At 40.7% G+C, this 27,090-nt stretch overlaps 3 protein-coding genes across 5 annotated transcripts; 1 reads left to right on the top strand and 2 right to left on the bottom strand.

Moving 5' to 3' along the window:
- Positions 1 to 996: 996 nt before the first annotated feature.
- Positions 997 to 5,396, bottom strand: rrad (Ras-related associated with diabetes). 2 transcript variants are annotated; one of them, XM_080729275.1, is made up of 5 exons: positions 5,315 to 5,396; positions 4,759 to 5,144; positions 4,233 to 4,306; positions 3,827 to 4,031; positions 997 to 1,982 (listed from the first exon to the last, which is right to left on the bottom strand). In XM_080729275.1, exons 2-5 carry the CDS (start codon positions 5,129 to 5,131, stop codon positions 1,705 to 1,707), a joined length of 930 nt encoding a protein of 309 aa, XP_080585401.1. In that variant the 5' UTR covers positions 5,132 to 5,144; positions 5,315 to 5,396; the 3' UTR covers positions 997 to 1,704. The 2 variants fall into 2 exon arrangements, with proteins under 2 accessions (XP_080585401.1, XP_080585400.1); XM_080729274.1 differs by having other exon boundaries at positions 4,759 to 5,378.
- Positions 5,397 to 7,692: 2,296 nt separating this feature from the next.
- On the bottom strand, positions 7,693 to 10,833 carry LOC308288755 (G2/mitotic-specific cyclin-B2-like; the record flags this gene model as incomplete). Its single annotated transcript, XM_080730225.1, has 8 exons — positions 7,693 to 7,803; positions 7,882 to 7,992; positions 8,247 to 8,387; positions 9,215 to 9,451; positions 9,530 to 9,688; positions 9,860 to 10,156; positions 10,375 to 10,554; positions 10,807 to 10,833. 8 exons carry the CDS (start codon positions 10,831 to 10,833, stop codon positions 7,693 to 7,695), a joined length of 1,263 nt encoding a protein of 420 aa, XP_080586351.1.
- Positions 10,834 to 14,579: 3,746 nt separating this feature from the next.
- On the top strand, positions 14,580 to 25,538 carry LOC308289049 (ATP synthase F(0) complex subunit C3, mitochondrial-like). Of its 2 annotated transcripts, none has more exons than XM_080730598.1 (5): positions 14,580 to 14,688; positions 14,978 to 15,066; positions 16,483 to 16,563; positions 24,726 to 24,925; positions 25,173 to 25,538. In XM_080730598.1, the coding sequence occupies exons 2-5, from the start codon at positions 15,028 to 15,030 to the stop codon at positions 25,285 to 25,287; spliced, it is 435 nt and encodes a 144-aa protein (XP_080586724.1). In that variant the 5' UTR covers positions 14,580 to 14,688; positions 14,978 to 15,027; the 3' UTR covers positions 25,288 to 25,538. The 2 variants fall into 2 exon arrangements, with proteins under 2 accessions (XP_080586724.1, XP_080586725.1); XM_080730599.1 differs by having other exon boundaries at positions 14,586 to 14,684; positions 14,976 to 15,066.
- The last annotated feature ends 1,552 nt before the right edge of the window (positions 25,539 to 27,090 follow it).

Below are 27,090 nucleotides of genomic sequence, written 5' to 3' on the forward strand. Positions count from 1 at the left end.
ACAAAGAACACACAACAGTCCCTTGTGCGCATTCTTCAAAGAACCGAGAGGTCATGACAGGATTTTGACTTCTGGTTTAATGCAACACTTCACATCCATTCCTGCCCATGGCAGAAATTAGTTTTAACCCTTCTTCGATCAAGTTCGTTACACTAAGTTTTTTGTTGATCTACTTTGCTTTGTTGATTTACAGTTTATCAGATGTGAATGGTATACTTGCACACTTCTTGGTAAATGAATAGCTTTAAATAGCCTTTTGCTCATACATCATTATGATTAATACAGTTCAGAAACTACTAGATAAAAATAAAATCTACTAGCTGTGGAAGAATAGTTTATCTAACAATATATTAGCAATGATCAAGTCTGTAAATAATAAATAATATATAACAATCAATCATTCCTGTAATGCTGTGACTGTCCCATGAAAACAACAAACCTGCATTGTGGTCCAACTAAGGCAGAGTTATCAGACCCAGTTTTATGTGCACCCAAACTGAAGCTGATGTTGTTGATAAGGATGATGTCGATGGCAAACCAAACGTGTCAGTAGCTCAGCAGCAAAACCTATAAAATATGATTGCCGTTTTCAAACACAATGCATCCTCTCGTGTCTTACCTTGTCTGAATGGTGTGTGTGCTCCCTCTAAGAGGTGTGAAAAGAGTTTAAAATATGTGGAAAAACTCTGTTCTTGTACTCCCCCAGTGGATTAATGGTTAACCCTTTCAAATAGCCATGCTTAACTACCTTGTTTCCTCCCTGTATACTGATGATGAGCCCAGTTCCATTTCACTGATACAATCTGACAAATGTATATTCATGAGGATGAGGCTATAAATTGCATGAATGTAAGTAGGTATTATCTGGTAAATTATAAGATAACAGGAAGTTAGATTTTACGCTTTATTGCAAAAAAATGTAAACAACAGTTTAAAAATAATGTTAACATTCACAAGATCATAATGTATTGCTTTTACTCGTCATTCACCCCACTGGATTGAATGTTATGGAACAACACAGAATGGCACAATCTCTCTCATTTGTGCAATAATAATTACCACTACTGTATAGCTAGTCCTCAGTAACTTGGATGAAGTACGAACCTGCGTACCACTTTTCAAGTAAATATGAACCCAATGACACAAACCATGACATTCCTCAGAATACTTTGGAGAAGCATTGCTTTTCAGGACAGTGAGATGTATATCATCATCATTAATATCATCATCATCATCATCATCATCATCATCATCATCATCATCATCATCACAGTACATCATAACATAGGTTACAATATATATACAGCAATTCCATCAGACAAAGTGGCAGAATTAAAACCTCAATCGCAAGGCAACCTTTACAACCCAACATAAGAAGTAGCAAGCCGTTGTGGGGTTCTCATACATACCTAACATATAATGACAGCAACACTTTTAAGGCAAATAAGAAAGAAAAGAAAAAGATTTAACTTTTTTTGTTTGTTTGAAACCTTCATGCAGATTATCACCATTGCTGTGGTTTGACTCAAATGATATCTGTCATGTTTTATCAGGTGAATCCTCTCTTTTTGAGTCCTAGAAATAAAAAATATATTGCATTTCTGTACAGCTCTATTAGTCCTTTAGGGTTAGTGTTAAAACACACACAGCTTCTGGTCTTCTTCAGTGGACAAAGAACACACAACAGTCCCTTGTGCGCATTCTTCAAAGAACCGAGAGGTCATGACAGGATTTTGACTTCTGCCTGAAAGCCATCTTCTTGTTCTTGCGTGCCACCATGCGACCCAGAAACCGCTTGGCCTTCTTGCTGATGCTCTCTCTGCGCTTGCAATTGGCCATGCGTCGTGCATTCTCTTCCTTGCTGTCCTTCCTCAAGCGGATTTGTCGGACGATACCCTCAAACAGGTCCTGCGCGTTGTGGTGAAGGGAGGCAGATGTCTCGATGAACTTACAGTCAAAGACCACTGCACAAGCACTGCCCTCTGCAAGACAGGTGGAATATGAAAACTTAATTATTATTATTATTATTATTATTAATTTCTTCTAGCAACACAGTAAAATCATCATTGCTAACTTAACTCTGAGAGTATACCGTTGTTCCCTATTGAGCTTGGCACATTTCCTGGGGCAAGCTGCCCAGATCACACATGTCACATGTGTTCTTATTTTTTCACTCTCAAAAAACACCTGCAATGTAGTGCATTTGAAACTACATTGCAGTGCAAATCTGGAGGTCTCAGTTGGAACTGTTACCCCCGCGACCCGATTCCGGATAAGCGGTTGAAGATGGATGGATGGATGGATCATGGGGTGATCACTGCTTGCCTCCTGTGAACTGTTTTATTTTTATTTTTGTTTATTTCGTTGCTGAGTGAGGTCAGCAGACAAAGTGATGTGAGTGACATGAAAAAACCTGGGTAAAAATCAGCCAATCTCAACAGGAAACAACTGTAATTGGAATTGACACAAATGGACCAGTAAGGTGCTGTGAGGGAGCCTCACTTATTATATTTTAGACTTGTATTGGAGACAGGAGCGTACTTAAAATGATCACTACTTAAGTTTCAAATTTAAAATCTTAGTAAGCCTAAGGCCCTAAGCAATTCAATGTACTGCACTTGTGTGATCCAGAACAAATCAGGTTTGAATATCAAAATGCTTCAAATGAGTATATATGAAATCGAATTAGTATATAATCGCTCATCCCCATTTCTTTCACGGACCGCTTGCCCCAGTGTTTTTTTGTTTTTTTGTTTTAATTTGTTTTACTGAGGATAAGGTTAGAAATAAGTTTAGGCTTACGCATAGTTTTACTGAGGTTACGTTTAGGAATAAGGTTAGGTTTAGGCATAGTTTTACTGAGGAAGGTTAGGAATACCTTTTGGCAAGTGTGTTTTGGAGCGAGCGTTCTTGTATCCTATGCTTCGGTTTACTACACAATTAAGTCCTCTGTGTTCATTTATCCAATGTAACTCTGAGAATGTGCAAATGGAAGCAATTGGACACTTCTGAGTCCATTTTGTTCTGTTTGTACACTCTCAGGGTTAAATGAACACAGAGCATGTACTGTAAAACATGGGTCCTCAAAGTGGGCTCCAGAGACCCTCAGAGTTCCTTTAGGGTTCCAAATGTACCGTTACATCAAGTCTATAACATTTGGTTCCATTTGTACACTCAAAACTCCAAGGTTTTGTCACCGAGTTATTATTATTTGTTGGTATGGTAGTCTTTGTGTCAGAGATAAGAATTCCCTTGGGAGGATTGTAAAAGTTGCCTCTAAAGTATCTGGCACTCAGATGAACAGCTTAGGACAGATTTTCAATAGACAGGTGCTCAGCAAAGCTCTGTCTATCCGTTTTGATGCTGCTCATCCACTAAACAAAGAATATGAACTCCTTCCATCAGGCCATCGCTTGCGAGCCGCTAGTGCCACAAAAAACAGGCACAAATATTCATTTGTTCCTGTGTCTATCTGCACACTGAACGCTAGTGGGTAGGTCCAGGAGATAACCTATTCCTCATACGGTATGTGCACTTTATTTGTCTTTCCTATAAGAGATGCACTTTCAAGGACTGTGCACTTTTGCATGGCACTTAATGCATGCACTTTATGGTCATGTGCACTTTTTTTATTTTAAGGTATCTGTCTGCTACATGTGTTCTGTATTTTGTTGTTTTTATTGTTTGATGTACTGTTGTCTATGCTGCAACCCATTTGCCCTTCGGGGACACTAAATAAACGAACCTTGAACCTTGAACCTTGAACCAGTTTGTGAAGCTGAAGCCCCACAGTATAGCTAAATACAGACTTGAGTGTGCGACTTACCATCGACAGACACCTCTCTGGAGCGCACCAGGTCACTCTTGTTGCCCACAAGGATGATGGGGATGTTCTCCGACTGCCTGGCCCGGCGTAGCTGTATGCGCAACTCTGATGCCTTCTCAAAGCTGGCTTTGTCTGTCACCGAGTATACAATGATGTAGGCATCTCCCATCTTCATGCACTGATCCTTTAGCCACTGGCTGTTATCCTGAAAGCCAAGTAAGGCCATAGTTGAGAAACATGCACTTTTGATTTTGATTCAGTTACATTGATTTGTGAGTGTGTGTGTGTGTGTGTGTGTGTGTGTGTGTGTGTGTGTGTGTGAGAGAGAGAGAGAGAGAGAGAGAGAGAGAGAGAGAGTTGGGGGGACATTATTTAGGTGATATACTGTATAACATTTCAATCTTACCTGTTCCCAGATGTCGTACAACAAAATGGATGCCTCCTCTTCATCCACTACAATAGATCTGTCATATGTGTTTCCTGTGAAAAAGGAAGGATATAAGGATATAGAAGAATCTACAAGCACACATATTCATTTGTCCATGGGTATTTATTTTACATTACTGCTAAACTATTAAATCTCAATGAGTTTTCATCCATGTTGTATTTCTGAATGGAGAGGTAATGGCTTTAGTGATGACTGATGTATCATGTACTATTTTAGTGTAAAATAAATAGGCCTAATAAAAAAATAAATCAATATCACGCACACAATACAAAAAGATTGTTGGCTAGAGTTGGCAACTGAGAAATGTAAATATTCAGTGCCTAATGAATCTCAGCTTTTATCAGCATTAAGCATAATCATCATGTTCATAATCAGCAATTTCTAAACCTATTACCCACACACATACATGACTACTATCACCAAAATCCCCCTAATCAATCGGTTCATTCATCATGACTGATCCTCCTCAGCATCCCCCATTTACCTGCATCTTCGCAGTCGTGACCATCTTCAATGCCCCCGAAGATGCGCGCTAAGCTGGACTTCCCGACGCCGTGCTCTCCCAGAAGAACAACCTTGTACACCTGGTTCTCGGGGTCGCTGCCCGAAGAAATAACGGAATCCGAGGAGTCTGACACGCAGCTGTCCCTGTGCGGCTCGTCGCTGGGAGAATAGGACGTGCAGCGCATGAGGTTGGACAGCTCTCCCGTCGGGCTGCCCGGCGGCATCGTTGCGCGCAGGTCCCGGTCGTCCACGGGCATGCTTCTGCGGTGCAGGTTGGGAAGGTGCACGGGGAACGGTATGCTCCCTCTCCTCTTGTCCATGTTTCGCAATTTGTCTCCGTTGTTCAAAGTCATGATTGCCAACAGTCTGTGAATTGACAGGTATGTCATGGGTTAATGCGTAAAGCTAGTGTAGCCGAATGTGATCAGTTCACAGTTCACACGAAAATGTTCCAAAATTAAAAAAAGAATCCTTCAGTAGTCAGTCAATTTACAGAACTATAGACTAATAAGCCCCCTGGAGAAGCTAAAACTTACATGCGTTTGCGGCAGATTCCAATTAAAATCCAATCCCAGGGATTTCCAGATGAATTATATATGTTTTGCTTCGTGCTCCTCCACCAAAGTGAAGTTTAGTTTCAGATCTGTTGAAAGGTGTTGATCAGCCTACTTATATATGACTGGGAGTGACGTTAGCAGGGATTCGCCCCGGAGAATCACGCATTCGCTTATAATAGTAGTGCGTAACGGTATCATCATAAAGGGGGAGGGCGGTGACTGGAAGGCTGCTCTGCTGTAGCGGAGGCAGAGGAATCTCCCCTTCCGTTATGCCAAATAAAGCGCATGTTGAAATGTTGCGTGGTGTTACATTATCATGTAAAGGACCCCCAAATTAATATAGACTGTATAGGATATTGCCGCGGACACCCATTTTGTGCCAGGTTGTGCCAGGGGACCCCCCCCCCCCCCCCATGCAACTGCATATAGTTAAAATGTTTCATATTCTCAAATGTAAAAATATTAAAGATAAAGATCAAATAAAATGTATGGTTTGGTTAAAGTGGTTATGCGATATTATCCTAACTAAATTAGCCGGGGACCCCCTGGATGGAACCCAGCTGTTAAGGAGCCCTCTTTGAAGCAGCACTGGTCTGTCTGGAACAAGTCCACAAGCAAGCAACTGATATCAAGGAAGGAGCGGGCATGTCACTATATTGGGCACCTGGCTTGATGTCAAGTGGTTCCCTTAAACCCATAAACTCTAAAGGTTGGATGTTGTAAACGGTAAACACATGACAGTTGCACTCTGTGGCTGCTGGCTGTGGGTTTGTATAGAAACAAAGTATTATTTTTGCAATGCCTTGCAATAGCCTTGTAATATTTAACTGAGCACAGAGATCTGCTGTCGTGTGTGTGTGTGTGTGTGTGTGTGTGTGTGTGAGAGAGAGAGAGAGAGAGTGTGTGTGTGAGTGAGTGAGTGAGAGAGAGAGCGAGAGCAAGGTTAGGTTAACATCTTCAAGGCGTTCTTCAAATGATGTTACTGCCCTCATGTGGCTTTATGAGCACACTACATTATGCATGTGCACGTGTAGCCTAGGCTGTTAGAGATTTCATGCAATGCGATCTTAGTTGATGCATATATTTCATTAATAATGACTGAAAACAGGGCAGATCAAATAAGTGTGTATGAGTAGCCGTATGAAATTCTGTAGCACAGTGGTTCTCAAAGTGGGGTACATTTTGTATTGAATTTACTATTGGAAAATGTTTTAAATGGTCGAATATATAGCAATAACGCTGTCACACAATCCTGAGGCACACCGTTTAGGAATCCCTCATCGAATCAATTCATTTCTCAGACTAAATGAAAATAGTTTCATGGGCAGCAGGGCAGGTGAATTACACATAATTGCCATCTTTCAATGTTATGCATAATAAATGTTATCATGCTGCTGAAAGGAGGTTAGACCTCCAATTCAAGAGTCAAACAATATTCTCAGGGTTAAAACCTAGTTTTATAATTTCTTGCACAGGCTGGCTACAGTACGTTTAGTGTTATGAAGGTAATCTTTTAGGTTTTGTCTCCTTGATGGATGAACTGGCAAAATCTCAATAGTTGAACGTCCCATTAGTCCAGTAGTTAGGCCTAGTTTTACAGAGATTAGGTACTGTCAGACAAATGGGACATCAGACTACAGATGCACTCATGTCCTGGATAAACAGGATTATAGCTCCTCTGACAGGGGTGGTCCGAGCAGCAGTGGGCTTCTTGCACAGGGTCCACTTTGAACCAAGAACATCACATCCTTCTACCCATGATCATTCTTGACCAGGTCACACACACACACCTCGAGTATTAAGACTGAAAAGACGTTGTTCATTTCATCTCAGACTGAAGTCACAGGGTTTGGATACATGGAAGTGGTACTTGGGCCATTCATCAGCATTAAAACCAAGCAATCAACATTAATGCCAAGTGTCAGAATGGCTGAAAACCAATGTTCCTGAAACACTGTATAAATTGTGGCCACTTGGAAGAAGAAAAAAAAGAAATCACATGATTTTACATAATGAGATAGTTTGCCATTGTCTGGGCTGAGTCCCTGGCAACAGTTGCCGATGATTATCAAATTCACTTTTGTAAAATGGAGTCAGAAGAAGCTAGCCTTAACAAATAATTCACCCAACACCAAAAATGCAATATAAAATGTTTATTACAAACAGTATAAAGTGCTTTTAAACAACTTTAGACAAAACTAAAATCTGTCTGCAATGCATACCATGGAAAAAAAAATAAAACATAAGATTGGTTCACATTCACAGTATAAACTCACATTCACAGTATAAACTATAAAGTCCTCGAAGTGCAAGTAATGAATAAAACAAAATCAGAATGCATACTGTATTGCATGTCTTCAGGGGTTGTCCAGGAGGGGAGTAGCCAGGCTCTTCACAGTTGCTGACTGCAGCTCTGGAAGAAGGGCAATTTTCAGCAGCGTTCTCCTAGAGTACTTGTTCTTGATTGCCTAGAAGAGGGAGAAAATTAGCATCCATCCATTTAAACAACCCCATCAACCACCAAATGCCTTCATTTGCCAACTAACCTGGAACTTTGTTTTGCCCTCGTTGATGGCAACAACATTCTTGGCAATGCACTGCACAATTGGCTTGAGGTGGGCCTCGTCATAGGTGGCATAGTGTTCCTGTGTGGGAGTCTGCAACACAAGGCACAAACTAGAATGTCAAGCCAGCCATCTGTACTAACCAAGTACTTTTACTTACTGGAAATTTAGTTACCCTTCAGATTTAGACAATTACAAAACACACACATTTTATATGGCCATTTGAAAATCTACACTCAACGCAAGGAAAGCTTGTCGATCAGCAAGGAAAGCTTGTTGATCAGCCTCTTCTATCATTAAATAAACCAACATGTATCCATTTCCCCATCATAGTCTAGTCAACTCACCCAGGGCAGGCCATCCAGCAGCAGCTGAGACAGGCACAGGGATGCAGCAGCGATCTCAGAGGGCCGGTAGTGTACCATCTCGTAGTCAAGGAGTGTCAACTCCATGAGATACTTGGCCAGCGTGTGCCTCTCCACAGTAGACTAGAACACATAATCACTATTGAAAAGCCTGCTTGCATATAAAAATGCCAATATGCAACATCCTTTGTTTCACCACCAACAGTATATTTAGGCTTAGCTGCAAGCAACTCTTAGATCCCATTTTTAATATATGTAATCTAGAGCCCATACACTGTACTCTGCAAAGTTTGATTCATAAGTGTTATGTCGGAAGTCGGTTTTCATTCAATAACGAAACGTCCTGCTGCATTATGATATTTGGAATGTTAACCTGATGAAATGCTAAACTGCCGACATAGCGAATGCTAACCTCTATGCCTAAACCTAACACCAACCTCAGTAAAACTATGCCTAAATCTAACACCTAACAAACCCTTAGCTGAAATAATGACACATAGAAATAGCAGCGAGAATTGCCCATTATGAAAACGGGTGGCACGCAGGACCGCTGAGTGATTTCCAACGAGCGCTTCCAAACAACTAATAGTCACCTGTACAGAATTTGTCAAAGTAGCTCATAACATGGGTTGGTATTGCAACTCTAGATTCCAAAACAGGATCAAGAGTTGCTTACTGCAAATTTAGGCTATGTTGACATACAAAACACTACATTTCATTATAATTAAGATATTCGATAGAAATTTTAATGCCACATTTAGCCATTATGTCTCTGAACTTAACATGAAAACGTATAGTGTGCTGGCAGCCAGGCTGTTTTTTGCGACCGTTTCATATTGCTCAATACAGGTAGATAGCTACTTAAACCAATCAGATTGCTTTGTCGGGACACCTGTTGTATAATGCTGAACAGTCTGACCACTAGACCCATGTTAAGTGAATATACTCACACTTCCAGCCTTGGAAGCTCTCCTGAGGAAGTGCAACGGCAGGGGGCGCCCAAGCTCAAAGTTGAGGCATTTCAGTACCACCTGCTCCATCTCTCTAATCTGAGCGGTTGTGAAGGCGTTGTCCGTGATGTAGGCGAAGTCCTGGACCTCTGGGCAGTACATTTCCTCATATTTTGAGGCCAGCAGCATGGCAGTGACACCAACAAGCTGGAGCTTTTTTCGGGGAACTGGCTGAACCTGTAACACAGAACAAATTAGATTAAAAAGTAAACAGTTGCAGATCAAATGGCAAACAAAATTGTGTGCTGCCCTTACTTGCAGAAAACGGTCCAAGATGGCGACTGTGAGATACAGCGTCTCCTGCAGCAGCTGGAATCTGGAATGAACCTGGACCAGCCAGTCGATTAGGAGAGCTCGCATGCGTGGGGTTATTTCTGAGCCCTTCAAGTACTCTGGTCTCACAGCCTGCTGTACCTGTACAAACAAATATTTAGATTACACTGCTGCAAGACACCGGTTCACATCCTAAAAGTCAAAACATGACTGTGGACACACACACACACACACACACACACACACACACACACACACACACACACACACACACACACACACACACACACACACACACACACACACACACACCTCTAAGTCCATTAGATATGTGTATATGTCCTTCACATATTCAGAACAAAGCTGGGGCATGTCTGAGTCCTCTGCATCAATGTCCTCTACAGTCAGGAGTGTGTCAGAGAAGGCCTGGCACAGCTCTTCTTCCTCCTTCATAGACACATCTGCAGTTTGCTCTGGAACAATGGAGGGAAAAACTTGAGGTGCCTCAACCATGACCGGCTCCGGCTGGGACGATGGGTGAACAGTGGCTACTTTGGGCTTCTGGTTCAAAGCCGTCTTAGCAGTTGAAGGTTTGGACACTCCAGTCCGCTGAGGACGAGAAAAACAATGTAATTTTACTCATAACTGTGCACAAATGGAACCAAGCAATTGTTTCAATTCAGTTCAAATGAACACAGGAGGATCCCCCATCCAACGCAGTGTGGATGGGGGGGGGGGTCATAGGTGGAGAAAAAAAAACTGAAATAAAAACTGGAGGTCCATGAATGTAAATGGTTGAGATTGAGAATCAGTCATTTATATATTACCTTGGTGTTAGCTGCCTTCGGGTTAGCTGCCTTGGGCTTGGTGTTAGCTTCCTTGGTGGCCAAGTTGGAAAGCTCTCCAAGTTGCCTGGCGTTGCCACCAGGCAACTCTCCAAGTGCAGCCCTCTTTGGACGACCAACGTTCACCTTCCCCCTGTGTGCAGGGTTCTCCACGTTGCTCCGCTGTTAAGTTAAATCATTTAACATTTAATATAAAACTAAACTAAATGCACTTAAACGCTCAAAAGATTAAAAATGCCACCAAACCGTCGGACAACTTATTCGAAATGCACTCGACAACCAACGTTTAAAAGCAAAGATGAACAAACGACAAACAAAATTGGACACAACGTAAAAAATAGCGTGTCACCGTACTGTTAACGGCCAAAAACAACCGGTATTCGGCTGCTTATTTTACGAGTTATAGTTACTCACCCCGGTACCGAGTTCCATTGAGGACATGGTGTTTCACACCGCAGGTAACAGTTAAAATAAAAGTAAAACTGAATTAAGACGTCGTCGTAGACGTAGTTTGCAGTGTATCTGTTCTTTCTTCAGCTACAACGTGGAGTGCTGCTCAGCTGCTCACCCAAACAACACAAGCACTGAATGATGCTCTGGCAGGCTTCCTCATGACGCTTCATAAACCGCTCGTCCTCCCGTGATTGGTCAACGGTCCGCAGAACGCACGCTGCTCATTGGTTGGTTGCTACTTTCCAGGGTCAGAGTTTTCTTTTCTTTCTTTTTTTTTTTAAATTTCTTTATTACATTTTTGGCAGGTGTACAAAAAAAACCATAAAAAAAGTCATTCTTAAACAAGTGTTTGCATTTTCAAATCGTAAACAACAATAATAGAAGACAGTATGTTATAAAGGGGGTCAGATTTCTCGAGTTTTCTAATAATAAAATAAAAATAAAATGTATAGCCTAATAATAATATTTAATTATATTTGTACCCATTTAATAAATACCCTCTGTGTTTTTGTTTTCTTCTTCACGGAACCAAAGGTTTTATTCATCAGGATCCAGGCTTGATTCATATTTTTGTAAAAGTCTATGGGAAAAATGAATGGCTGATTTTTTAGTGGCATGATGGACTTATGCCAAGCAGCCAATACATAATCATTAATGACAACAGCAAGCCAAGGGCTGGTGTTGTTTCATTAATTGAACATTTTGAGACACTGTCATGTGGATTAAGATTCAAGTGGAGTAAATCTTTAATTAAAAATAAATATTCGAATCATTTTTTATTACAAGTTACAGTTTGTGTTAAATGATTTTGTGTAAACTTTCTTTAGTAGCTATAAATAGCAACAAAATGTAATGAAATAGGGTTAAAGTGGTTAAACTGATTTTAATGCTATATCAACTAAACCAGCCTAATTTAGCTTGGGACCCCCACTTACTGCCTCTGGCATATAGCTCTCACTGCATGCCCAGTGCCCACTGCACAGAGATGTCTTTGTTCTCAGGGGGTCCCTAGCTAACCTGACTTTCGCCAGATGGTTTGCAGCATTGCGTAAATGCTGCCACCATCTGGCGAAAGTCAGGTAAGTCCCTAGCTAAATCAGTTTAAACTTGAATCACTTGTCTTGAACCATAAACACAGTTACTGATGTTCAAGGTAGTTTGTTCTAGGGGGAGGGAGAAGTCTCTTTAAACAGCATTGTTTTATTTTATTGTCTGATAAAGTTCAATTGAACAATTTTAAAACATTGTCTTGTATGGGGGTTCCTGGTACAAATTCTTTTCAGATGGATGTTGGCTGCCAAATACATAGTCTATTAGGGGTTGTAAAGTAACTAATTATGAGGAATTTGTATACTGTATTTCCCATTTTCAATACTTTTACTGCTACTCTGCCAACATTCACCAGAGGCAGCTCCACAGATCACGTCCAGGCCGTTGGCCTAGCGGTCCAGGGGCATACCACATAGGCTCTGATGCCCGACAGCGTTTTGCGGGTTTGAGCCCTTTACCAACGACCTTTGCTGCATGTCACTCCCCATCTCTCTCCCCATTTCCTATAAGTCTACTGTCATAACTGTCATAATGGTGTTTAGAAAAAAAGAAAATCTAAAACAAATGTACGGACATATTGGGGACCCCTGTTTTACAACTGTTTTTTTTCCCCTTTTCTTTTTAATTATATCTTCTGCATACTGTAGTAGGTCTACTATGTTCTATCTATCTGTCATTCAATGTTATATGAGTTTAAAAAAAAGTACCTCAATTGAAACAAGCCATATGCCTTTTTTGGGTGTATCCTTTTTAGTTGACCTTGTACCAGTGAACTGTACTGTCATGAAACTGTACCTTTTCCTATGCAAACTTCAAATAAAGTCTTCAATCAATCAATCAATCAATCAATCAATCAATCAATCACACCTCAAATGCAAACATTGTACTTTTTACTCTGCAACAAATTACAATTGTTTGAAAACTTTAGATTAAAACTAGTTAGCCTACTTTGTATATTTGGATTATTAATACAAAACAAACAACCGCTTTAGCCCTACAGTACACTATTTCCTATTTGAAAATAGCCAATACATTTGACAACTTGTGAAATGGGACTCTCTACAATAACGAGTAGCCTACTTTGTGCCAACACTTTTGTACTTTTACTCAAGTAAATTTTGAATAGGCCTATACAGGACTTTTACTTTTACGTATTACAGTATTTTTATAGTGTGATATGGATACTTTGACTAAAGTAAATATGTGGGCAATTCTTCCATTACTGTCTGCCTATTAATTCATTTTGGGGTCAAGTACTAACAGTACACTTAGTTACTTCACACTGTCCACTGGTCATGTGGTTCAAGTTCAGCTGACATTACCTTAAAGATGGGATTTATGGCTCTTTGAAGTGAGCCGGATCTCTGGGATCCGTTCCCTTCAAAGAGTCACTCAAAAGACTTGTTTTAGTTACTTGTCACTTTGTAGATTTTGATTATAATTACAAATCACTTCAACCCTATATACACTGCTCAAAAAAATAAAGGGAACAGCCCAGTCCATGTGTACTCTGGCAAATGTCAATCGGGCTCCACGGTGTTGGGCTGTGAGCACAGGCCCCACTTGTGGATGTCGGGCCCTCATATACCACCATCATGGAGTCTGTTTCTCACAGTTTGAGCAGAAACATTCACATTAGTGGCCTGCTGAAGGTCGTTTTGTAGGGCTCTGGCAGTGCTCCTCCTGTTCCTCCTTGCACAAAGGACCAGATAGCGGTACTGCGGCTGGGTTGTTGTCCTCCTACGGCCCCCTCCACGTCTCCTGGTGTACTGGCCTGTCTCCTGGTATCGCCTCCATGCTCTGGACACTGGGAGACACAGCAAACCTTCTTGCCACAGTGCGCATTGATGTGCCATCCTGGATGAGCAGCACTACCTGAGCAACTTCTGTGGGTTGCAGATACCGCCTCATGCTACCTCTAGTGGTCAGGGCACTGGCAAAATCCAAAACTAACCAAAAATCTGCCAGAAAGGATAAGGACACGCAAATGGTCTGTGGCCACCACCTGCAAAACCATTCCTTTTTTAGGGGTTGTCTTGCAAATTGCCTCATTTTCACCTGTTGTCTTTTCCATTTGCACAACAGCAGATGAAACTGATTCATAATCAGTGTTGCTTCCTAACTGGCCAGGTTGATATCCCAAAAGTGTGATTGACTTGGAGTTACATTGCAATGATTATGCGTTCCCTTTATTTTTTTGAGCAGTGTACATTTCGGCCATACACATTTCGGCCATTTGAAAATAGCCGATCTACAAGCTCACAATCTACAAGCTTATAGATCTGCTATGCTATGCTCACAACAACGCATTGTGTGCTTATAGATCTGCTATTTTCAAATGTCCCTGACATTTTGCATAATGTGTAGGCCTACTTACTTTACACTATTGGTACTTTAAGTGCATTTTGATACCAATAGGCCTACTTTTGTACTTTTACTCAAGTCAAGTACATAATTTGAATTCCAAACTTCTTGCAGTATTGATACTTTTACATAATTAAAGAATGTAAGTACATAAGTACATAAGTAAGAATGTTTGTAGCCTACTTTCCCCCACAACTGTTCATTTAGCAGTTCCCTATACTGCGAACCGGATCTCGTCGTTCATTTCAAAGAGCCGTTCAAAAGACTCGATGATTCGTTCACGAACGTCCCATCTCTACATTACGTCACTTCCCTGGTGTGTTCGACCTCTACAAAGCCCGACCGGTTGGCAGCAGTTACACAGTACAGAGCACACAGCTAACACCGGCTACAAACCTCTACAAATCTCTTCAACAACATCCAAGAGAGGTAAACACGTGCTTCAACATGTACTCCATCTGACCGCTGAATCGGTGCATGCAAATATAATGTGCTAAATGAACAATTTCTGTCCGGTTTTGCGATACTAGCTACTGCTAGACAGCTTTTGTGTGTAATCAATCGGATGTGTAGGCTACCGGATCTTGACCTTACACACACGCCCCTCTCTGAATGAATGTTACGCCATTAAGAACATGTTGGAAACAATATAGCTACAGCAAAAGGTAATTTAAACAACTCTTGTTAACCATTGTTTTATGTATATTCCAATGTGCAGAAAGAGGACAGATCTAGTATCCTGCAACTCAACAACCCACCACAGCAATCATGTACACCTGTGCTAAGTTCGTCGCTACGCCATCACTGGTGAGTATGAATGAAAGTCAACATTTTGTACAACATCTAGTTGACATTAAACGGCTACGTTTCCAAATCCATGCCTTATTTATCAACTGGTGACATAGTAATCCAACAAGCTAACGTTAGCTAGCGTCATCCATGTTAGCCAGAATGCTGTCCTAGCTCTCCTCTGCAAGGGCGTTTGATTTGCTGCCCTCCATAGTTAAATATGAGTTGGTTGATAAGAGTGGGAACCTAAACATTAATGGCACATGTAATCTAAAGTTTCAGACCATTTCCCCATTATTTCTTTTACATTTTGGACACAAATGGCAAATTTAACATTGAGGTGCCATTCTGACAGTTACAGCTACAGTAGTAGGCCTACTTATCATAAATACAGTACATCGATGGCCAAAATTTCATGATTTTTGGATTTCACTTGAAATGAGGACAACAGACTATGCTGCACATGGCCAGTCTGTCTGCAAGATCATTCTGCCCCTCATTTTGTAAAAAAAAATGTCATGTGAATAAGAACCCTGATTTTGTTCAGTTTCAGTAAGTGGCAAAATGTTGAAGCTCAAAACCTCCTATCTGCATTGCCTTGCCACACCAAGAGGGTGCGTTGATATATATTTTTTACTTAAAGGAGTAGTTCACCACTTTTCAACCACCTGTCTTCATATAATAGGTCCTCACTAATGTTCATGATGAAATATAAAAAAAAAAAAAAAATCTACTCAGTCCAAGTCTCCTAGGAGAGCTGTGGGAAGTTCAGAATCCATCGTCTTGTGACATCATTAAAAAAAATAAAAAATTTATCAATATTTTTGAAAAGAATATTTAGATTTTTATTATCGCGAGAACAATGGCTTCCACTTTAAAAATGCAACTTTTCAGGAATAGAAAGCCTGCAGTTTCTATAAGCTGGATTGGCAATCGATGATGTCACAAGACGATGGGTTTCTGACCTGCCCACAGCCATCCTGAGAAAAAAATAAAAAAAGAAGCTATTTTTGAGTGAGGACCAATTATATGAACATAGTTTGAAAAGTGGTGGAGTGCCCCTTAAAGTGTTTTTTTTTTTTTTACTTTTTACTTTAATACTTGTAACAGACCTGTAGAATGTCTTTATCTCAAAAGGAGCATAATTAAGTACTGTAAAAAAAGTGTTATTTAACACACACACACAAAATAAATAGCCTAACTATTTCTAGCTAAATCTGCATTTTGTCGACCGCAGATAAGAGGGTTTTACCTAGAAATAGTAGATGGGAGGTTTTGGTGTCACACATATTTTTAATTTTCCCAACAAAGTGATTTTTTCAGATAGGGTTTAGCATTTTGGCCATCGATACAGTACATGTGTGTAGTAAATTCTGTTAATGAACACATGATACTGAGATCATAATGTACACATTACTGTATGTCTTGCTATAGATCCGTGCAGGATCCCGGGTCCTATGCAGACCGCTCTCAGCCTCAGTGATGTCAGGAGGACCAAATGTCAGGACAGCAGAGGTGAGTTACTGAGGGGTTGACTGGCTCTTTTAACCAGAGCCGCCGCTAGGCGCACACACAGCAAGCACTGTGTGTAGGGCACCACGGTGCAAGCCGATCATCATAACTAAAATGTATTTGCTCCACCTAAATAATCACAGCATGCATGCCTGATATGCATACCGGTGTCCTGCTCACTGTCCTCAGAGCTGAAGCGGCCCCGTCTGGCAGTGAGAGCAATGTTCATGTTGCTTTTGCAGCGTGCAGAAGCTATCTGCGTTTAACAGAGTTAGAATGGCGCAAAGACACCCAACCAGCAGCCGAAAACCCCAGAAAAATGTGCACACTGGCCGCTCGCGGGGGGGCACCCGACACAGAATGTTGTGAGTAGGGCACCCGAATGACTATCGGCGGCACTGCTTTTAAAGGACCTACACCATGAATTTTCACTTTTTCTATTTTAAAACCTTTTTTTGGGGTCCCACTGGCACCTTCTATCCTCACAAAGTCCTATTTCTGTACATTGTGTCTTTCTCTGGTTTTGGGAAGACAGACAGAGATGAAAAGCTTTCCACGGGTTCTCAGAACAGTGCTGTTCTGAGAGTTGACGCATGTGACGTCACACGCGTTTCCCGTTTTTTTTTTCAGAGTAAAAAAAAAAAAAATTTCAAAACTTTTTTTTTTCAAAACTTTTTTTTTTCAAAAAAATCTTTTTTTTTCAAAAAAAAAGTTTTTTGAAAAAATGTTTTGAAAAAAAGTTTTTTCAAAAAAAAAATTTCAAAAATTTTTTTTTTCAAAAACTTTTTTTCAAAACATTTTTTCAAAAAACTTTTTTTTTTCAAAAACCTTTTTTTTTAAAAAAAACTTTTTTTTCAAAAAACTTTTTTTTTTTTTCAAAACACTTTCAAAAAACTTTTTTTTTCAAAAACTTCTTTTTTTTTCAAAAAACTTTTTTTTTTTTCTGGAAAAACCCCACTAGATGCGCCCCTGAGCAAACAGAGGCCGTTTTGGTATTGCAGCTGGAGAGCCTCATTATAGTAGAGCTAGAACAAACAAAAAGAATGGTCAGAGTGTTTGTTGAGGGTTAAAACCTGTCTAAGACTCAATTTTGAGCATATATTTATACAAAAAATATAGTTTAAAAAGCATGGTGTAGGCCAGGGCTACTCAACTTAGGAAGGCTCAGGGGCCACTCAGCAAAATACCAAAGGTCCAAAGGGCCGCAAGCTAAAAATGACGGTCCTATTTTGGACGTTTACAATGATTTTGTAACAGACTTCATGACAAGCCTAATAATTAAGGAACCACACAGAAAACAGCCACATTTCTATCTATATAAGCCAGGCCAAACCTCATTGAACCAAAATATTGTCATGGATGGAATGATGAAATGATAAAATGATGATCAAATTATATTTATTCACACAATGTGGTGAAATGAACAGATCTGTTTTAATTGTTTTGTAACTGCCCCTTGGAAACAAATAGCACTGAGACCAGACTAATATACACAACAGTTCTATGGTCTGGGTATGTGAGGCTAGTGAACTGGCAATGTCAAGTATTTTTTCTTATGCCAATAAATTCCTTTGAATTGAATTGAATAGAGTTGAGTGCAACAATTCTTGTGCAACAATTCTTTGAAATAATATCCTTGAAATAAAATGAAGTACTTGTTCTTTTGTAACAAAGCTCCTCTGAATTGTATTGAACATGTGTAACCGAGTGCAACAATTCCTTGAAATAATATCCTTGAAATAAAATTAAGTACTTCTTCTTTTGTAACTTTGAAAATGTGTAACAGAGTGGAACAATTCCTTGAAATATCCTTAAAATAAAATAAAGTCCTTCTTCTTTTGTAACAAATAAAATAAATTATAAAATAAAATACAAAAAGTCTCTTAGGGGTTTTGGAGAAAACATCATCTCACTTCAGCTGCATGTAGCCATGGCCTGACAGGCTCTTATTGATCCAGACCTGTAAATACAGTAAAAGACACACAAAGAATCATGAATATGCTATCTTTCAGAAATATTACTGACAGGCTGTTTATTGATCCAGACCTGGCAGACCTGTAAATACAGTAGTAAAGGCAAACACAACAAATATTGTTAATATTATCATGTTACTGCTTGAATATTAAAAACTAATAGTTTCATAAATCAGCTATAGGCCTACTTACTTAATGTGAAACTTGAGTCTGCATATTGGCCACTAATCGCCCCAGGTCTGGCTGGTATGCAGAGGTTGCGGTGCGCAGACAGTCGTGCAGCTTGTCAGTGAGAGCGTTGCGCTGTTTTGACTTGATCATTCCCATTGTTGAAAAGGCACTTTCACACACATAGGTTGACCCGAAACATGTCAGAATCTTCTTTGCACAAAGAGAGACAGTGCTGTAGGAAAGTCCAGCTACATAACGCATCCAGAAATCCACCAGGGATTCATCCTTATAACTCTGCTTCAAAGCGTTATTGTTTTTCAATTCAATAAGTTCCTCTTCAAATCTTTCCCTTGAAACCCCAAACCTGTCACAGTGCTGGGAAACATCACTCACATCGGCGCTGTATGGGTTTTCCACCATGCGTATCACTGGCATGATCACTTTTAGGTCAGTGAAACGATTTCCAAACTCAGTAGCAAGCTCATCGAGGTATGCGACACATATTGCTGGCTGAAAGGAGACACTGCGTAGCTTGCTGATTTGTGAGCGTAAGGTTGGGAAGTGCGTGAAATCAGAAGCACCAAGCTGGTGTTGGTAAAGGGAAAAGTTGAAAGACGCGGTGTTCGTCTGAAATCTTTCTTTTGCTCTTCGCCATGTTTGCTGACAGACCGGTGAGATACCACTGTTTTCTGTGTGCAGTGCACGCTGTCACTGTTTGTGTTTGCACTTCCTCGTACTGCAGTGTCGTCGCATGTCGAACGCGCGGCTCTGCAAGTCCTCACCGCGTCAGTCATTCAACACTTGTGGGCTTGCAACTCGTCTATGTTTGGCGCGGAACACTGTCGTGCAACTAAGTATAAATCAGACATCAAAACAACACACCCACTGCATACGCATCATCGCCCTCTTGAGGAGATTGTTATAAATTATTTATTCACACTGAGAAATGCTCGGTTCACTCTGAACATAGAAAAATCATATTTTTATTGATATGGTCATGACGGGCCGCACAGACAGGCGGTGCGGGCCGCATGCGGCCCGCGGGCCGCGGGTTGAGTAGCACTGGTGTAGGCCCTTTAAAGGAGTGATAAAGACCAAAATAGGACCCCCCCTGAATGAGAATGTTTCCACAGACGTTCTTACCTGGTTAGGTTGATATGTCAAATTTCTGTCCCCGTTCTGAGATTTGTAGATTAGTCGACTCCACACATCTAAGGGAGTGTACGTTTATTATCCACTAGGGGGGGCTGGTTGACAGATTGTAACTTTTAAAAAAACTTCCTTGCCCCCCCCCCAACCTTCAGATTTTTTTTGGTGATCCCCCCTGCGTGACTTGAAGAAAATGCATGGCCCCCCCTCCCCAATAAACTATATATATATATATATATATATATATATATATATATATATATATATATATATATATATTCACACACACACACACACACACACACACAAAGTACCAGGAGACAATAAAATGAATGCTGACCTATTAATATAGCACCCTATTTGAAAATGGATTGATTGATTGAGGGTACAGAACAGTACAGTTCATTGATACAAGATTAGCCTCGGAAACCCAGGCATTTTATTATGGCAATAGGATACAAGATCAACTAAAAGGACCACAAGAAAGCTTTTGGGATTAAATGTGGGTCTCTTTGTACTCAACTAATACAGAAAAGGTCCATTTGGTTCCACAACACTCAAAACAAAAGAAAGATTGAGCAACTGTGAACTATTTTCCATGATATAAAATCTAAAATCATAGTTTAAAACCAAGCTGTTTCTCCTATACCTCCTTCCCTGCCGAAAGCCTTGTTATTGCCTTGAACTAACACTATTTGACAGATATGACTGCTTATACATTTCAGTCTCAGGCCACATTCTCATACATAATTCGTTAGTCAGTGCGAATTATGGGAGGGAAGAAGTTGCAACATTCTTGCATATAGGATACGTTTGCTCCACTTTGTCAACCGCAACAAGCCTCGCTTAGTCCACGTCTGTCCACGGGACATGTATCCAAGCTGACTAATAATGCATCCTCCATCTCCCTGTGTTTATTAATTCTTCCAAGTTCAACCACAATGTAACCAGGCGGTGACCAAGCAGGCGGTCGGAAACGGGCGATCAAAAAATAAAACGAGCGGCGGCCAGCAGACTCGCAAAATCTTGCAATAAACCAAACAGCAACTACTTTAGCAAGATAACGTCTCTCTCTCTCTCTCTCTCTCTCTCTCTCTCTCTCTCTCTCTCTCTCTCTCTCTGTGTGTGTGTGTCTCTGCGCTCCGCGCATGAAGCGTCTCCATTTGGACATGATTTGGAACAGAGTGAGAGAGAGATGGAGAGAGAAAGCGAGCGAGCGATGTGCATTTTCCGACAATATGCTACAGTATTCGTTTTAATTGCAATATAAAACGTGCCTGTGTGAATGTCACCTTAAAAGAATGAAAAAATCCTGCCTACAGGATTGTTCTTCTGGTTTAAGTTCATCATGGCTCGGTCAATTATGAAGCGATTAAAACAAATAAAACGTCACAAGCCCCACTTCCATGGACTGTATTGTGTCCCTATTAGGCTACATCTAAAGATGTAAACGTTTGCTGATCTACCAGTGCGCCATGCAGTGCGCTCCGAAAATGGACATTTCCCGACATTGATTTGCTATATAAAACTATCATCTACAATTACTTATTGTAGAGAACGTTATAGGCTATATAGGGTATTTTAGCCTAGTGTGCAATGCCACCCTGGCAATGCCGATACGAAATTAATATGGCATTCATATTATTCAAGTTATTATACAGCCTACCAAAAGCTGTATGGTTTAAAGTAGGCCTAATTAATATAGGTATAGGATATAATGCAGCACTCGTGTGTAAAGCCCTGTGTTGGTTCTTCTGTTCGCTTCACAATCACTTTTGTAGAATGCAACACAAACTCGGAGCACTGCGCTGTCAGCGCCGAGTCGCCGACTGCGCCCAAACATGAATGCGTTTCTTGTGGGGAGATTTACAGAAGCGGAATATACCAAGTTAATCAGGGGGAACTTGATAAATATAGGGGAGTAAACACGTATGAAAAATAACAAAAGAAAACATTTTTTTAATACAAAATTCAACAAATTAAAGTTGCATGGACCCCCCTCCAGCCAAAATAAAAAAGTCATGGTCCCCCCTGACAATCAAATTATTATTTGAGAACCCCCCCTCGCTATGGACTATACCCACCTTAAGTATTAGACGAACACTCCCTAAAACAGGCTTATCGTCTCTATCCAAAAGCGCACATTTCGGCCGCTTCCCCCCCGAAAAAAAATCTTTTACAATAAAATAAGATCTGGTTGTCCCTAGTGTCACGACCTGGCTCTTAGGCCATGACAAACTGAGGAGGACACACGGTAGTGGTATAGATAATAACAATAATTTATTAACATAAGATATAAATAATATATACAAAGGGTATGTAGTGTGTAAGTCAGTAATCAGTAGTGTCAGCAATGCATGGATGTATGGTAAGTGTAGTGTGGGGTGTTGTAAAGTGTGGGAACGCAAACAAAGGTGCTGTCGTCTGGAGAGAGGGAGAAAGACTGGCTGCCAAGCCAGTCTTATATAGGGCTTCAGGGAGCACTGCCCAGGTGCTCCCAATGCACATAATCATGGGCCGACACCCATAGGCTCTGTGGAGAGAAGCACACCTACAGGGAGAACTACATGGACACTACAGGCCCTGAGGCCGTGACACTAGGGCTGTCCTCGACTCAGGATTTATGGAGTCGATTCGAGTCGCGGGGGTTAATCCGACGCGTCGACGAATCGTTGTATAGTCTACTTTGTATAAAAAAAAAAAAAAAGTGTTGCTTTAAACCACGTCAACATAATACAATAATACATTAAGAGATTAATTGAATACACTGTGTTTTCGGTGATATCGGTGCGCGAGCACAAATGTTATCTGCATAGCAGTGTACAACCATAGAGTTATAACACACCGTTAAAACAAATAAAACATCTCCGCTGTTTCAACTCTGCCCCGTCTCTCGGCAGCGTGCAGTAGAGATGAGACATTCGCGAACGATTCTGCTCTCTTGAACGGCTCTTTTAAATGAACGATGGGATCCAGTCCGCAGTCGCGGGACACCGAGCACTGACAGAGTAATGAGTCAGTGTCGAGAACGGATTCATTTCAGAAAAGGATCATAAAAAGGTGGAGGCACAGCTCCCAGCTAGAGCCCTCAGTGTGGACATGTCATGGACGCAAACACAGCGAAACACAATCATTCATCATGGATTACAACACTGGAACAATTCAGAAGCACTTTAATTAGAAAATGTAACTTGTAGCCTACACTTGTGTATGTTAATTTGACTTTAGAAGATTGTTTACTTCGTGGACGTGCGTTTGTGCTGTGGCAGGAGGTTATTTAATATGGGATTTTGACAGCGTGCCTCCTCCTCTTAACGGAACAACGTCCCCGGCTCCGAATGTTTTAACGAAGCGGCGGTTCTGAACCGTTCTGGCCGTTCTGTCTCACTTTCACCCCTACGCTGGTGCGAGACAATAAATAACTGTTCGCCAATTGCTACTTCTCATTGTAAGTACATGTTCGCTTCGACTCAAACAATTGGCGTCGATTCGCGGGGCTTAAAACGACGCGTCGATTTTTAGAGGACAGGCCTACTTGTCCCAGAGGTGAAGTGGGCCGTTAACCCATAGGACCTGAGTCCCATTTCTACAGATGCCTTCTAAATCATTAGCTCTCAGTTTTCGTAATCCAAAATAATTAATTAATTATTCATGAAAATAATTCATCAACGCAATTCATCGACAAGTTTTTTTTTTTAATACTGTGCAATCTCGCAGCGTGGCACGAAGTGATGCGCTGTGAGCCTGTAGGTCTGTTATATTTTAATAGCTGACGCAATAGCTTTGTACAGTATACAGCAACATTACATTTTTGTAATTCTTGAATAAATATTTGTTTATTCAGAAATTGGTCAGGATTTAGAAGGCATTTTTGAATCGGCCTCAGGTCTAAAAATTGCTTTTGGAATGTGTGACAAAAGTACGCCCAGTGTGACAATAACCATGAGATGGAGAGGGAAGAGGAGTTTCAACCTACATACTGTACACACACTACCTTGGGGAAAAAGTGAGCACAGTGGTGATCAACCAAAAAGTGTTCATGCTGCTTTATTCAGTAAAATGTGTGAACTGAAAATTGTCTTCAGATAACCAAATTACTGTATGTTGCCATTGAAAAGCCATTTTGAGTTGCAGTCCAAATGCAAACATGTGCTTGGTTTAGTAGCTACTCATTCAAACTATATATTGGGTGTACTGTACAGTAACAGTATGTGCAGTTATTAGGGGGACTGGGCATTGGCTCGACATCCCGTCGGTCCGACCAGGTTAACATTCACCAGGTTAGCATTGACCAGCGTCGGCAGGTTAGCATTTCACCAGGTTAGCATTCACCAGTGTCGGCAGATTAGCATTTCAACCGGTTAGCATTCACCAGTGTCAGCAGGTTAGCATTTCACCAGCCTTAGTTTTACTGAGGTTAAGGTTGGGTTTGGTTGGACAGCATACTGGCCCGTCGGCATATTGACCCACTTTCAGTTCTGCAATTTGTTAATGACATGGTTAAAAGCCAAAGGGTGTGTAAAAATCTGAGTAACAATCTGACACTTAGCTTAAAAAGGTTTTTCCAACATGTACAGAAAGGTAATTGTGGACTACTACTTGATATCTTGTAGGAAACGATTCAGGGAACCCATTACCTGCCTAAGTTTGAACTATGTGTGTGCTTGTGTTTACTTTTACTCATTTCAAACGCATGCAATTTAAAATTAAATTGTTAATCTGCTTGGATGGAACAGTGACTATTATTAGGTGTTAGAGTAGAGTGATCTTTCCTATGCTTTACTGCAAGTGTAGTTGTACTGGTAGTTGTGTGCTCTTGTAGTCATGTGGTCCTGTGTAAGTAACTGAGGCTTTTATCTGTGCTTGTTTCAGAGTACCTCAGTCCTAGCACCACAAAGCATGATGGGCACCCAACAGCAGATGGCGCTGCGGAGCTTCCAGACCAGTGCTGTTAGTCGTGACATTGACACTGCTGCCAAATTCATTGGTGCTGGTGCTGCTACCGTAGGAGTGGCTGGATCGGGAGCTGGTATTGGAACAGTGTTTGGGAGCCTTATCATTGGATATGCCAGGTAACCTTGCTCATCGGTCATCACAGTAGCCCACAAGTCTGATATTATGGTAGAATACTTGGGCATCCATTAATACCTGGGCAGCCCACCCAAGTAAAGTCTTAATGTGTGGGAAAAACACAGCATTTTAGTTGGGCAGGTTGGAGTGGTCAAGACATACACTGGGATACTTGGAAGACATGCTAGATTGTGTTATTTAATATATCCTCTCCGCCTCCTCCATGACTCCTTGTTTTTGTTTTTCTAGGAACCCCAGTCTCAAGCAGCAGCTGTTTTCCTACGCAATCTTGGGCTTTGCTCTGTCCGAAGCCATGGGCCTGTTCTGTCTTATGGTTGCTTTTTTGATTTTGTTCGCCATGTAACCAGCATTTACTATCGAGGGGTACATTCCCATTCCCTGCCATGTTAACTAGAATCAGCAGTTTGGCATCTTAAAATAACGTTCAATGTCACTGCCACTCCTTTGTGGGTACCTCTTACATGACAGCAGTCATTATTGTGAACTGTTGGTTCACTGTTGGTAATGGTTTTGTCACATTGTATATTTCTTCCCATTCTTTGTTAATAGACATCAGTTAACAACCAATGACAAAATAAAACCTTTAATTGAATATTCAAGTGTTTGTTTTTGTGTATTTGTATAGCTATACTTGTAAGGGCCAAATGTCTCCAAGTATAGAATGTGGGAAACAAGAAGACATTGTCAGGACTATTTTCCTGGTCTTAACAAGACAAGAAAAATGGTGGTTTTATGGTTAAATATGTTTACAGGTGGTCATACAATTAGGGATATGTTTACAGGTGGTCATACAATTAGGAAAAGCTTAAGGTTAGGACTAGGCATTTAGCAATCCGGGAACAGACCTTATTAAAAAATGGGGTAAATCTGAATAAGTCTTGAGAGAGGTTAGGGGTTGTTGGAGTTATGGCTGACTTATACTTTAGTTACAAAAGTGTATCTGTGTGTTCTCTTATAAATATACGTACAGCACATTTGCTGTATTCAGACCATTGGCCTTCAACTGTATCCTACTGTGAACACCAACAAACCCACCAGCTGATTCTTGTGTGCTATACCAGGGGTCTTCAACAGGGGGTCCCCAGAGTTACTACAGGGGTCTGCCAAATCTTTGTGATAGGATGGTTATTTTAAATGAACAACTTTAATACTCACATCCCTATTCTGAGGAGAACTTGGCTAAACATAGCAGATCTACAAGCTCTCAACACCTAAATACCTGCCACAAAGTTCGGAAATCTAACTTTGGTCGATTATATCTCCCCTTTAATAAACCCAAATGGTATTGTGTTTTATATCATTTTTATCGTTGATTTGTCACCTACGAGGTACAGCTTGTAAGCATCGGGCATTCGAGGCATGAGCTACACAGCCAAACGTGTGGGTAGCGCCGCCCCAAAATTTGCCAACATTCAGTCCATTATATCCCCCCTTTAATTGTGCCAAATGGTATTGTTTGATATCATTGTTATCGTTGATTTGTCACCTTTACAATGAGGTACAGCTTGTAAGGATCTGGCATTTGTGGAATGAGCAACACAGCCAAACGTGTGGGTAGCGCCCCTCCAAAAATGGTCAAATGGCCTGGCAGGCCTGCAATACTGTTCTTTTGGTGTTCACCTTTGTTACTTGGGGCATTGAATGATTGCACTCACAGTAATAAGGAAAAGAAAAAACAACACATATTGGCAATTTTTACACTTTGTTAATGATAAGCTCAGTGTCAGGGAAGCCCAAAACGAGAGTAAATGCCAGCAGAACAGTATATTGCAAGCCATTTTGGCAAAATTCTGGTCAGCGCTACCCACACGTTTGGCTGTGTGGCTCATGCCTCGAATGCCCGATGCTTACAAGCTGTACTTCGTTGTAAAGGTGACAAATCAACAATAAAAATGATATAAAAATACAATACCATTTGGGTTTATTAAAGGGGAGATATAATCAACCAAAGTTAGATTTCCAAACTTTTTGTGGCAAGTTTTAGTTGCGAGGCATAGAGCTTGTAGATCGGCTATTTTTAAGATCAAATTGACTAAGTATCAATGATTTAAGTGGTTATATTAACATGAATCCAACATACAGTAGACTGATGACAGTGCAGTCAAACAAGTATTAATCAATGAAAATCTGCAAACACAAGTTTATA

This window comes from Nannobrachium achirus, assembly GCF_963921795.1.
Source record: "Nannobrachium achirus genome assembly, chromosome: 7".
NCBI classification, from domain to species: Eukaryota; Metazoa; Chordata; class Actinopteri; order Myctophiformes; family Myctophidae; genus Nannobrachium; species Nannobrachium achirus.